Raw genomic sequence first — 14700 nt, 5'->3', positions numbered from 1 at the left:
CGTCAGGCTCTGGGCTGATGGCTCGGAGCCTGGAGCCTGTTTCCGATTCTGTGACTCCCTCTCTCTCTGCCCCTCCCCCGTTCATGCTCTGTCTCTCTCTGTCCCAAAAATAAAATAAAAAACGTTGAAAAAAAAAAAATAATCTTTGTTTGCTTCTGTAAGACATCTGGGAGAATTAGATATCTAGAATCATCTTAATCCAATTTTAAAGTTTAAGATTTTCTAGCCTTCCCAGATGACCCAAAAAATATATGCAGTTCATGTGAAGGATGGTTTATTTCAGGTTCATCTTACTCCTTAAAGTGTAACCTTTTAGTTATCTCTGCCCAAAACAAGAGGTGTTTTTAACAGCACCCCCCCAGCGCAGTAAGCCCTAAACTCTTTGGCCTTCGTGACCTACATTGATTCAGAAGTGCATCTTAGCCTCTCAGCTGCTTGCTATAATTTGCAAATGACCTCACAGCAAAAGCAGCCCCCAATGTTGAGCTCAGGCTTTCTGTAATTCCTGTCTCTATTGTGATCGCCCAGAAATTCCTCCCTATTTACTAGCTCTTAGAATCTTTTATGTCTTAATATTTCATCCAACATTTGTCTTCAATGGGAGGATTGGTCTAAATTACCTAGTTTGCCATTTTCAGAAACTGAAATCCTATCAGAGTTTTCTTTATCTTCACTAAAACATCACCTCCCTAGAGTCTTCGCTTACTATAATATTTAAAATAACTTTCCTGTCATTATCTCTTTACCTGCTTTATTTTATCTTTAACTGTACTTATCACTACTGACATCTATTTATTAAAATGTCCTATTAAATGTAAACTTCAAGAGGATAGAAAAATTTGCCTTTTTCCCTCTGGAGAATGGGATGTGGAGGAGGAGAAACTTTTTTATTTTACTTTATACTCTTCTATATGCCCTAGATATTAAGAAAAAGCATGTTTTAAAATCCAAAAGTCCATGCATAGTCTTTATCACCATCCTGCTCCTTCCTCCTCCCTAAAGATATTTTCAGCTGACATTTATCATACCATGACCTTGGCCTTCTTCTGGTCTTATTCTTTATATTCTATTAGAACTTCATTTTACTTGTACAGCTTCAATTATATAACAATAACACCTAACATTTATTGAACACTTTTATGTGTCAGGCAATATGCTGGGAGCTTCATATAGATTATTATATATAATTAATACTAAAACAAACTAACCCCAAAACAACAACAACAACAACAACAACAACAAAACCTTTGCAAGGGAAAACAAATAAATCTATGAAGTGTTATTTTTATTAATTTATTTTTAAATTTAATTTTTTAACATTTATTTATTTTTGAGAGAGAGAGAGAGAGGCAGAGCATGAGCAGAGGCGGGGCAGAGAGAGAGGGAGACACAGAATCCAAAGCAGGCTCTAGGCCCTGACCTGTCAGCCCAGAGCCCAATGCAGAGCTCAAACCCACAAACCATGAGATCATGACCTGAGCTGAAGTTGGATGCTTAACTGTCTGAGCCATCCAGGTGCCCCTATTTTTTTTTTTTTTTTTTAATTTTAGAGAAAGAGCATGCATGAGCGAGGGAGAAGGGCAGAGGGAGAGAAAGAGAGAACCTTAAGCAGACTCCACACTCCACATGGAGCCCAACGCAGGGCTGGATCCCATGACCTGGAATAATGACCTGAGCTGAAATCAGGAGTTTGCTGCTCAATCAACTGAGCCACCCAGGTGCCCCTATTATCTCCATTTTAAAGGGGAGGAAATAAAGCCTTAGGCTGGTTGAGTAAACTACATGAAGTCACAGCCAATTAGTGGTGAATCTAGTATTTACACTCTTGTTCCATGCTCTAACCACAGCACTATACTTTACTTTCCGATGGAGAAAATGCTAAGGCTCTAAAATTTATCTCTAAATTGGCCACTTCCAAATTCCAGACCAAAATTTCTATATAGCTATACTTGCCATTTTCAAGGGATGTCCTACAGGAACTACAAACTTAGCATGTTTAAAGCTAAGCTAAGTCTTTACCTTCCAAATCTGCTGCTTATGATTTGTATCTTATTGATAGTATCATTATTCTGTCAGCCATCTATTGAAATGGTTTTTTTTGGCAGGGGGAGAAATGGCGCAAGCGAACAAGGGACAAACAGAGAGAGAATCCCAGGGCGGCAAGGGGGGTGGCAGGCGTGAGACAGAGAGAGAAGCAAGGCTCACCCGAAGTGGGGCTCATGTTTACCCAGGGCTCAAGCTCACCTGACATGGGGCTCGACCTAACAAACCATGAGATCATGACCTGAGCCAAAGTCAGATGCTTAATGACTGAGCCACCCAGGGGCCCTATGGAAATGTTTTTAAACAGCTGAGATTTAAACATATCACACAGCACACAACTTACCCACTTAAAGTGTATAAATGGGTTATAGTATATTCAAAGAGTTGTGCAACCATCACCACCATCAATTTTAGGACATTTTTACCATCCTCCCCCCACCAAATCCCTATCTATCTACTTCCTGTCTCTATAGATTTGCCTATTCTGGATATAGAAATATTAACATCAATTTTGGCCATTCCCTGCCCCTAATCTCTCCCTACCCCCACAATGAATTGCTTGCCTCATTATACTGATTCCTTCAAGTGATAAGTCTCTCTTTTCCATGCTCATCACATTTTTAATTCAGGCGAGCATTATCTCTTGCCCAGTTCACTTATTCACTTAGTCATTACTGACTTATCTCTCCTACCCATCCTGTACAATGCTGCTTGAGATGCCTAAAACATTCAATGGTTTCCTGCTATACAGAGAATGAAGTTCACAATCCTAAGTGTGATACAAAAGAGCCACCATGTCCACCATTTTCCAGCCTCATCTCTCCTGCTTGCACCATTCCATGCTTCAGCCATATTGGATTATATGAAAAGAATGTGGCACATATGTCACATTTTATAGTTTTCAGTATTTTGGGAAAATTTCTCAAGACTGGATTTCACATTGGATTTTTGTTTTTATACAAATTATACTGGCTTCTAGATACAGAGTTTATATGCTAAAGGCTTTTCTAGAATTGGGATATAAAAATTCATTTTTCAAAACAAAGTTGAAAATTTTGATGGAGTTTATCATCAAAAGGATATGGAAACTGAAGAAACTCTATTCAGCTGGTTGGAAAAGACCTTTGGGCAGGGACACAGAGCAGCAGCTGGAGTGAGTATCAGTTCTCCCAACGAGCCCATGCCAGCCACGTCATCGGGGATGAAAAGCATTACTGGATGTCCTAGCACAGGATGGATTCGGCTGCAGAGTAATTGAGCTGCACCAAATTTTGGTCTACTGTCAAAAAACAGGTAAGATAAATTTAGACTTTTTCTTTCTTAAGAAATTATTTTCTTTTTTATTTTTTTCCTTTTCTTCTTTTTTTTTTTAAAGTAGGTTCTATGATGGCATGCTTGGCTGGCTCAGTGGAACATGTGACTCTTGATCCCAGGGTTGTGAGTTTGAGCCCCACACTGGGTGTAGAGGTTACTTAAAATAAAATCTTTAAAAATAAATAAAATAGGCTCCACACCCAACATGGGGGGCTTGACCTCAGGACCCCAAGGTTAAGAGTCACATGCTCTACTGGCAGAGCCAGCCAGGTGCCCCTTAAGAAATTATTTTCGGGGCATTCAAAAGTCTTTGGATATCTCTAGCATATACATAATCATATAATCTACCATATTAGTTTTACTGGAATAAGTAACTTGTGTCTCACTCAGGGAATCACAAGCAATAGAAAGAGCAGACAAACTGGAATTTCAGGAATGATATCATGGCTACTGTTTCTGCTGCCACTATGCAGTTTAAAATTTTTTTTAATGTTTATTTATTTTTGAGGGAGAGAGAGTGAGCGGGTGATGGGGGGAGAGAAGGAGACACAGAATCTGAAGCAGGCTCCAGGCTGCCAGCACAAAACCCGACACAGGGCTTGAACCCACAAACCATATCATGACCTGAGCCAAAGTCAGACATTTAACCAACTGAGCCCCCCAGGCATCCCTGCCACTAGGCAGTTTTATATTCACTAATGTATATTTCCTCCACTGAAATTAGTCTACAGTTCTGAGCAGAAGTTTCCAAGATCAAAGATTAGCATGGTGAGGGTAGGGGTGAAGGGGTCCCTGAATCACAACAGCCTAAAACTAGCCCTGTGTTACTTAGATCTGCTCTCACACATGCTACACCTTCCCCTGAAGGAGTCTGAGGTTACTGTTTGATAGGAGTAATGAGAAAAAATTAGGGCATCTTTCTCTCCTAAAAGAATCTAGTGAAATTTGATACTTGCTTACTTTCTAACAGCTTTTCTTTTTTAAATAGGAAGAAATATTAATGAGCATTTTTCCTCTCTCTTTAAACTGATGAGGTCATCCAGGAATATATGTCCACAAACACTGGTTCAGAGGCTTAAACTTTTTCAGTAAATTTCTGATAATGAGCTGTCTAACTTTAAGGACTGTATGATAGTAAAGGACTACTAAAGATAGATAAAGAGTGGGGACTTTATTTACTGCACATATTAAAGAATAAAAAAATTCTAATCTGAAGTGTACTTTTGGCTAAGAGTAAAACAGACTAAAAAGCCATAAACAGTGTCTTCAAACCTTAAGATCCTATGACTACCAGTGCTGATTCAGGGCATACAAATGGAGTCAAAAACTATTGAATAAAGAATAAATTACTTGGACTAAATCATAAATTGTTTTTTTTTTTCTTGCTATATGCATGTTCACTTTGGATTCTCTTAGGAAGGCAAGGCAGAGGAATAAATTCCATTTATTTGCCATCTTCTCCATGGATTTTTTTTTTGTAGTCTGGAGGTGGAGGTAGAGATGATTTCCAAACCTTGAAAAATGCCGATGCACAAAAAATAATATATAAAGAATTCCTTTGTGTTCATAGTATCTTTCTAGCCAAGAGTTCAAGGAACCTTCTCAAGTCCTTCCTCTCTTCTCATATGTAAATAAGATTGAAATTTGTTGTTTCATTACTAGAAAAAATAAGACATGGAAAGGAGAAGGGACGTGTTCTCAGGTCAATTAGAATACATTCAAGGAGCCAGAAATAATGAGAGTTTTCAATACAAATAGATTAAAAGTTTTACTTCCACTTTTCTTACAGAGAAGCTAATGCCTGGCACTAAGAAATGACAAATGAGGCTATGTTCAATTTCTACCCACACTCATACTCATAACAGGAGAATAAAACATGGAGAGGGACAACAATGCTTTTATCCTTCACCTCACATAATGTTGATAGTTTATAACAAGAGCAATTCCATTCGACAGGTTCAAAGTGGGTTCGTTCTTTGTCCTGGAAAGCAAAGAAAAGCTAAGCCATAGTTCACAGATTCTAAAACCAATCTTTACCTGATACAAATTTTGGCCCATGACCACCACCACCCACAGAGATTACTGGAATCCAACAGCCAACTAACCAAAGGGAAATGGAAATTTTTAAGATCACCCACTCTGGTGAGAGGGAAAGACACAAAAAGATATAGATGAATCTACTTACTCATTAAAAGTTAATATAGAATAAGAAAATGTGGGAGTCTCAGAAAATTAGTTTCAAGGTAACTTTGGGTCAAGAAGTCAAACTGTGAAGCTACTAGAAATAGGGCAATAATGACTGAGAAAAACTATAAAACCATGGCATAAATTTAAGCCATTGATTTAAGGACTTACCCAAAGATTTCCAAGGAAAGGATTCCATTCACCTTTACACTGAAATTAAATCTAATCTGCAAAGTAAATGGGGTATGAGATTTAACATCAACAAGGATGGAGATTTAAAAAATTCCATACTTAATTCCCAAAGGGTGTAGATATTCTTTACATCACCTTGTTTTCACTTGCACTTTCCCTAAACAACTAACATAATTAACATTTACCTGTGCTCAAATTCTGCATCTAAATTTATATTGAGTCCTACACTTCAATTCCAAGTGGTCACAGATTATCAGAATATCCTAACTTTTGTTCTCTGCTGTTCTCCCAGTTATATCTTCTCCCCCTTAAAAGAACTATTGATTTTTCTCTCCATTTTTTCCATGGTTTTCATATATAGAACATTCCATACTTTTTTCTTTGTGTTTTCTTCCCTTCCCCCCATCTGACTTTTATGTCCTCCCTCCAATTCACTTCACTGTTCTAATTATTTCCTACTTTTGATTTACATTTTCCTTCCTATGTAATAGGAGACTCTAGAGCTAGACTGCCTGACTTCAAATCCTGGCTCTGCAAGTTATTTAACCTCTATACCACAGTTTCTTCAGCTGTAAAATGGGAATGATGATGATAAAACCTACTTCACAAGGGCTGTTGCATGGGGTGAGTGAATAAGTGTATGGAAAGGACTCAGAAGTAACTGGCATATAATATGCACTGAACCCTGCCAAAGACATAAAAAGTTGACTCTAGCAAGAGAAAAAAGGGAGAAGTTATATACCATACTTAACAGTGTGCATCCCTATAAACATATCTAACTACATGTAATAATAAAAATTATAGCTCTCCAAAGTTCGAAGTACTTTGTCAAAATTTCCTGATTTGCTCTTATAGTCACTTTGGAAAAGGAGGAAATAATCAGCAAGGTTTATTATCCAGAAAAATGAAGCACAGAGGAGGCAAAAAAGTATCTAAACTGATACAATAAAATAATATGGAAGTAAAAACAACAATTCAAAGAAAGCTCTATATTCAAGGGCTATCAACTATATCACATGACCAACACCAACACTGTGTTAGGGGCACAGAAATCAAATCAATTCAATATTAAAGTTGTAATCACTGTCATTAAAAGAAAAGAGGACCAAGCATATCCTTCCACGTCCTACAGAGTAGAGGTCTCTTGAAAACATGTGATTTAAAAGAATCATTACTATGCAAAAGAACAGCTTACCTTAGGGTGTACCATGATGATTCTGCGTAAAAAGTTCTTTATCACCAAACTATCTGTCATCAAAGTTCTGGGCTTTTCATCAACCTGTAACAATCCAACAAAAACTTCTACCACATATACACAAACCCAGGAGCACAAATGAATTAAACTGTGATATTTCTTCCTATAAAGGTAACTCTCACCTTAGAGAAAGCTCCTCAGACATCCAAGGGGATGGTCTAAGAATTGGATACAAAAGAGAATCTAACAGCCATCATTCCTTGGGTTAAACTATTTCATGGAACTTTAGGAGACATGTGAACAAAGGTCAGAGTAAAACCCACAATCTCAAAACCACTTTTTGTAACAAATTTAAAAGTATCAGACCAGAGCTAAGAAGCGTTAACTCTTTCTTAGCTCTGCCATCCTGATGTGAGAGTCAATCTCTATTAAGAATGGAGTGAAATTAACAGACACTAAAAGGAACCTACTTTTCATCATCAATCCATTTATCTAAACTTTATTTTTTGGGAAAAGCTATAAAACAAAAATCTCACAAGTCAGAAGACCTGTGTTCTAGTACTAGCTCTATAAAAATTACATACGTAACCATGAAAAAAAAAATCACTTAATTGCTTTGGACTTCATTTACTAATCTTCAAAACAGGGATAAAAGTTACCCATTCCCCCTCACAGAACTGTTTTAAGGACCAAATAATAATCTGAAAGTATATATTATACATGGCAACAATAGTACATATCACTTGTTGAATGCCTACTATATAGCAAGCATCAAGCATTTTGCAGGTGCTGTATCTACATTACCTCACAACAAACCTGGAGGCAGGTACTATCTTCTCTGTAGGTTTTTTTAAATGAGGTTCAAAGAAGTTAAGCAACTTGCCTAAGGTTACTCAGCGGTTCAGTGATAGAGCCAGAATTTAACCTTAAGTCTGTCTAACACTAACTGTCCGTGCTCTTTCAAGCATACCCAGATACCTCCCTATAAATATAAAATTTACAATTTAATGAGGATTTTCTCCATTCCAGGAATGGAGCAAAAGTACCTTACTTGTATTAACTACCTCATTTACCCCTCACAAAAGCCCTATTACGTACACATAACCCACATTCTGTGGATGAAAAAAATGAGTCTCAAAGAGGTCAAACAACTTTCTTAAGGTTACCTGATCTGGATTCAAAGCTTTAGTATTAACCACTATCCTATAATGGCTCATTGTATTTAATACAGTGTCCCTAAAACTAAAGTTATAAAGAGTCTTCTACAAAATAGAGAAGTTGAGGAAAATGAGAAGAAGAAATAGAGTAAAAAAATATCAGTAAGTTATCGGTGGCTCAGAGAATACAGAGCCATGTAGTAGGTACATATTAAGAAAAAAATGGTCCCAGATCTCAAAATATCATAACACAATGAGGAAGAAACAGAAAGAATAAATTATTGTAATACTTTTTGTAAGCACACTGAAAATGAGATCAAGAATTGTGCAATGGGTGGGGAAATTAGATTATTACAGAATCATTAGCAAAAATTATCAGAAAAATGGATGGGAATTATTAGAAAATTCTGGACACATCTAAGATTATTCATACACAAAAACAGTGGTAATTAATTTATAACTGCAGTGTACACATCACAGTCACATCCTTCATTTAAAAATTTTTATCATAAAATGTTCAAATAGTAGAAAAGCAATGATCTCTTCGAAGCATTTTCTGTAATTAGCACTTCCAAAACAACTTCTTGGAACAATTTCAAACTTCTGTAGCCTTTGTTATTATAGGGTACATCATAGAAAGGGCTAATTATATCTAGCAGTAAAGCAACCAAGTAAGTGTAAATTCCTTCAGCAGCTACCAGAAAGGGGCTACAATTAATAATGATGAGAGGTACCATTTACTGAACACCTGCTACATGCCAAACAGTTTGTACGCAAGTAGGAAATTTCCCCATTTTATTTATGAAAATAATGAGACTAAATAAGCTGTTTGATTTGTCCAAGGTCACACATGTCTAGTTAAGAACTGGGATTCAAACCTAGATATGACTTGTTTCAAAGTCCACATTCCACTATGCGATGCTGTCTCTCCAAGAAAGTTCATTTTCGGCGCATATAGCTTCCTGAATCAGATATTATGTTATCTATCATTACTTTTATGGACCCTGATAGGCAATACTTATGCAAACTACTGAACTATCCACTCAAAACACTCAATGAAGCTTATTATATACTTGGGCCTACAGAGGAAATAAAACAATCTCTGAATTTGAAGAGTTCAGTTAAGTAGAAGGGAAAGACAAATAAATAACTTATATGACAATGTGAAAGTTTTATGATTTAGATATATAAGAGATGCGAAAGAAATGCACAAGAAAGACTGGCACCTAATTCAGATTGAGAAGATAAAGTGACCTAATGTCCTATTAGCAGAGGATAGTTAACATAAAGCAAATGCCTCCTTTTAAGATCTACTCATAAATTATTGAGAGAAACAGAGAGAGAGAATATATGTATGTGTGTATGTCTACAAAGTCTTTTACAGCCTTTTACAGTTGGGTGTTAGGAACGCAGTACCCCAGCCTAACATATCTATAGAAGCAGTGAATTTACTTAAGTGTGTTAGGAAAAAACAGATGCTGCAAGCCCTGGGCAGCAGAAACCACTACTGAATCATATGTTCAGGCTTCACCTTTAAATACAAATCTAATTATATCACAGAATATCAGAGCTGTTTTATATTTTCAAACTGAACTTATGTAGTCATGGGCCCTATATGACTGTCTAGAAGAAAGTCAGTCAGTGCCTCTGTCTCTTCCTGTCTCTAGTTAGAGAAATAGAGATAGATAAATATAAGTATGAAGATGTTTATATGTATATATGTTTATCTCTACCAATTTTATCATTTTTAATATTACGGCAAAAATAAATATAAAAATGGATAAAGTTTTCAAGAAGATCTTGTAAAATCAAATTGTTTTTGGAAGTACATGTTATCCAGCCTAATGGACTCCAAGATGCAAGATACAAGACTGACTCTGAGCTTATGCATCTCTCCTAAATGAAGCTCTCTTCGTATTTCCTGGGATTAGCTTTCCTCACATGCCCAAAGCAGTGGATCATTTATTATAGCTTTTTCACAGATGTCTCCATTCACTAGCCTCTGCTCTGAACCTTGCTATCTAACCCTTCTCCCCATTTGAGGTATATATAATTAGCTTGTTCACAATCTCCCCTTCTCACTTCCTTCATTCAAGTACCTTTTAAATAGCTGCATAGTACCAGAGAAAAGAGATGTAATAGAACAAATGCTTTCAGGGAATCCTTGTTCCTCTGAGGTCATACTACTCTTCCCCACTCTTCATGGATCACCAGCTGACTGCAGGCACTGAGATCAGTTTCCCTCAGCACTTTAAGACATACCATCATATGGGTTGACTTCCACATCCAAGTAGATGGCCTGTCTAAGCAACAATTTAGACATAATTTCCTGAACTCTTCAACTCCCAACAACCTTGACCTCCAGGCATTTCCAGCCACCTATTTCCATGGCCATAATTTGGAATGGTACCATTCTAAAAACCTGAAGCTGAAATGCCTCACTCTTATGTGAAAAGGTGCACACTAGGATGTTAACAGTGGCTACCTTGATTATGTCAAATTATCTGTGTTCTAGATGCTCTCTCTGATTTTCCTGAGGGAAACACTGCTTTTGCAATAAGGAAAAAAAATAAGACAAACTTTATCAATCTGAAGACAAATCCCTATTCTTTCAAGTCTCTGAACTCCTTATATCAGATAATCTGTTTTCAGTCTCATCAAGAGATGAGAACTGGGCACTTCCCATTGGGTTAGATATCCTTCCTATATATATATCCTACCTCTATCATAATACATTTACAGTGTATTATAATTATTTGTTTGCTTGTTTATCTTTTCCTTTAGATTTCAGGTTCCTTGGAATCAAGTAACATGTCTTGGGTCACTGTACCTTCAACATCTAGCAAAGTAAGGCCGGCTTGAACAAACACAGGTTTCTCAATGAGTGAATAAATATTCAAACAGACCTGATTAATATGAGTACAAGACTTTGGTTCAAATTCTAATCCTGTCACTTAACTTTCATATGACCCTTGAAAGTCAATCTAATTCTCTGAATCTCAGTTTTCTTGTACCTGTAAATTGGGTGATAATCTCTGTTCTTCACAGAGTTGTTGGGAGGCTTAAATAATATACATAAATGTTACGTATAAGAATTATCATTGTTTGTTTAGACTGGCTAAAACACATGATCTCCTTTACTAGAACTGATTTCCTTGGTTCACTGAAATCAGCTTTTTTATTGCTACTTAATGTTAATAGTTTCAGAGCTGACTAACCATTAATTGCTCCAGATTGTTTACTCATCATTCTCCTAAAGAAGATAAGGCATGGCCAGGGAATCTATTGTCGCAATACTGCACCCCTTTCCTTTGAGAAGGAGCATATAATTGTCCAAACGTGAAGAAAGGCCTCCCAAGTGCTTCTTGGGAGAATGTTTGAAGTACTCTAATTCTTTATGTCTCCACAAATTCAAAGGAAAGAAAGAATAGGGAATCACAGAATTGGTAAAGGGAATGGAAAACTCAACTGTCACTCATAAATCTGGGCTACAAATAAATCAATAAAGATCTTTAAGTCAACCTAATAAAATGTATGCCAATAGGATCTACACTGGGAATCCATTTTTATTTTGTCTTTCAGGAGATCCAAACTCAAATAATGGCTTAATTTCAGTGGTTCTCAAGTTTACCTGCACATTAGGAATCACCTTGGAATTTTTTCATCTGGGATTTCAAAAATATTTTAAAGCCCAGGCCACACCAGTATGGACTAAATTGTATTCCCTAAAATTCATACGTTGAAGCCCTAGCCCCCCATGTGACTGTATTTGGAGACAGAGCTTTGAGGACATAAATAAAGTTAAATGAGGTCATAAACGTGGAGCCCTAATCTGACAGGAAGATGTCCTTATAAGAAGTTGTAGACTAATTAGAGAGCTCTCCCACCACATATACACAGAGGAACCATGTGAGGAAACAGTGACAAGGCACCTTATTCTTAAACTTCTAGACTCCAAAAGTATGAGGAAATAATGTTCTGTTGTTTAACCACCCAATCCATAGTATTTCTTTATGGCAACCTGAGCAAACTAATCCAACACCCTAGGCCAATTAAATCAACCTCTTGGAGTGGGACACAAATACCAGTCATTTAAAAGCTACGGGGGGGGGGGGGGGGGGTTTGAAATCTGCACAGAGAAGTCTGGGAGCCAATGCCTTATTTCATTTCAACTTGGAACTGTGATGGACCTAGGCTTTTCTTTCCTATTATTATATTTGTAGAAAAATGAGAATCAAGATATCAGTAATTTATAGAACCACAACAAAACCTGCCTCAAAAATCATCTGGAAGGGTGTTACCCCTGATATGTCCTGAGAAGAGCTGGCTTCTTCTGAAGTCCAGTTCAGCTTTGCAGAGAATCCGGGCAGTATAGATTGTATTTCTGTGTGAGAAGAAATGGAGACAAAAAATAAATAAATAAAAAGGCAGTTTGGATAAGTACCAGAGTTTCTGGAATTGTTTATTAAACTGATGAGCCAAGAAGGCATTTCCCTGATGAAAAGATTATCTGCAAAATTTGAAGTATGACTGGAAATGGCTATGCATCAGCAAATTGCTTGAACATTTAGAATTACTTTATGGGGTTAAGACATTTAATCTCATGTTTTCAATTTTTCACATTTGCTAAATCAATTTGTATTTTCAGTTAATTTCCACAAGGTCATGTCCAAAGCTAGAAATCTTCAGAACTGACAGCTCTAGCTTATATTCTTCTGTTTTCAATAAATTAATTCATTATTTGATAAACACAAATCCAGTAAGTGAGCTAATTTAGAATTAAAAGCAGAAAAATTCAAGAATGGCCCTCTCAGGCATTTACCTAATACAGTACTTTCTTTATTTAATAAGGTAGTCTTTACAAAGTAAAACAAACTCTTCCTAATTTTGTTCACAAATTAACCACTTGGTATGTTTACATATGTTAACTTAGAACTATCTTTCCACAAAGCACCAGGTGGTCCTGCATCATCAACAAAGAGAACCTCAAAATTTGCATCATTGTCCTTCCTTTCTGTATCTTGGCACTCATATTATAAAGGAAAAAAAAACCAAATCTCCCATTTTATAAAATGCCATCCCTTATTTCTCCTCTACATTACTAGTATAATGGAGAACTAAAAACAAAGATTTTGTAAATGAGGTTGACAGTGTTGATATTATACAAGAATCCAACTTTAAAAACAATAATAAAATGCATCCTAAAATAAAAGCACAACTCTCTCCTACAGCACTCATACTACATATCTAATAAATCTGTAACCTCAGAAAGTATGGACATTACCAAGATCAAGTACTAGCTATCAATCTTAATGGGTAGTATTTTTCTTGCCATTATTTGTTTTTCAAATATAATTCAATTGTAAAGCTTGGGATAATATGGCAGCAAGGTTGTGCTACACTGAGGTTTAGTGAACTTGGCACTGAACCAAGATGCCTTGCATCAATCTTTAGTTTTACCAATGACCAACTTTCTGACCTAAAGTGATCCCTTTTTACTGTGATTAAATTACCTTTTGTGAAATAAGAGAAAATTTGTTCCTGAGTCCTACCTTGTCTTTGAAGTACTGATACAGTGCAGAATGGGTAAAACATGTAGATACATAAGAAAAAGTATTGTCAATAACTGAATTCTCCAGAAATCTAATTAACAATTTAAAAGAAAATGTGTAGTTATTTGAGGAAAATCAGTTTCAATTGCCTCACTTCACACACACACACACACACACACACACACCTAGATGGACTGACTAGAGTTAAATGTGAAAGGCAGAACAATAAAACTAAATAAAAGCCTTTTATTTCTTTTTTGATGTTTATTTATTTACTTTGAAAGAGAGAGTGTATGCAGGAGAGTGGCAGAAAGAGAGGGAGACAGAGAATCCCAAGCAGGCTCCACACCATCAGTGCAGAGCTGGACGTGGGCATCGAACTCACAAACTGTGAGTTCGTAACCTGAGCTGAAATCAAGAGTTGGACGCTTAACCGCCTGAGCCACTTAGGCACCCCAAAGCCTTCTATTTCAAGATAAGTTGAGCATATGTTGAAACTGCACCTTCCCGGGGCGCCTGGGTGGCTCAGTCGGTTACGCGTCCGACTTCGGCTCAGGTCGTGATCTCGCGGTTCGTGAGTTCAAGCCCCGTGTCGGGCTCTGTGCTGACAGCTCGGAGCCTGAAGCCTGTTTCGGATTCTGTGTCTCCCTCTCTCTCTCTGACCCTCCCCTGTTCATGCTCTGTCTCTGTCTCAAAAATAAATAAACGTTAAAAAAAAATTAAAAAAAAAAGAAACTGCACCTTCCCATTCAAACACATAAAATGATAAAAAAAAATTTTTAAGTTTTTATTTAAATTCCAGTTAACATAATAGTGTAATATTAGTTTCAGGTGAACAAGATAGTGATTCAACACTGTCATACATCAACTGGTGTTCATCACAAGTGCCTGCCTTAATACCCATCACCTATTAAAGCAAGTATTTTAATTTCTTTTTAATTTTTACTTATTTTTGAGAGAGAGAGAGAGGGAGAGAGAACAAGAACGAGTGGGGGAGGCATGAAGAGAGAGGGAGACACAGAATCCTAAGCGGGCTCCAGGCTTTGAGCTGTCAGCACAGAGC

General features: G+C 36.8%; 1 protein-coding gene across 6 annotated transcripts in view; it reads right to left on the bottom strand.

The window, feature by feature from the left end:
- CD1H11orf80 (chromosome D1 C11orf80 homolog) overlaps window positions 1-14700 on the bottom strand; it is a 96638-nt gene that overhangs the window by 32203 nt on the left and 49735 nt on the right. For 4 of the 6 annotated variants that reach the window (XM_042905841.1, XM_042905844.1, XM_042905845.1 and 1 more), the window contains 5 exons: window positions 12360-12469; window positions 6929-7012; window positions 5713-5768; window positions 5267-5356; window positions 3127-3322 (listed from right to left, as the gene is read on the bottom strand). In XM_042905841.1, coding sequence (XP_042761775.1) covers window positions 3127-3322; window positions 5267-5356; window positions 5713-5768; window positions 6929-7012; window positions 12360-12469 — 536 coding nt within the window. The remainder of the gene's footprint in view (window positions 1-3126; window positions 3323-5266; window positions 5357-5712; window positions 5769-6928; window positions 7013-12359; window positions 12470-14700) is intronic. The other 2 variants (XM_042905842.1, XM_042905843.1) reach the window with 2 other exon arrangements.

The sequence above is a fragment of the Panthera leo genome, chromosome D1 (genome assembly GCF_018350215.1).
Source record: "Panthera leo isolate Ple1 chromosome D1, P.leo_Ple1_pat1.1, whole genome shotgun sequence".
Classification (NCBI taxonomy): domain Eukaryota; kingdom Metazoa; phylum Chordata; class Mammalia; order Carnivora; family Felidae; genus Panthera; species Panthera leo.
This window is presented reverse-complemented; position numbering and strand designations above follow the sequence as displayed.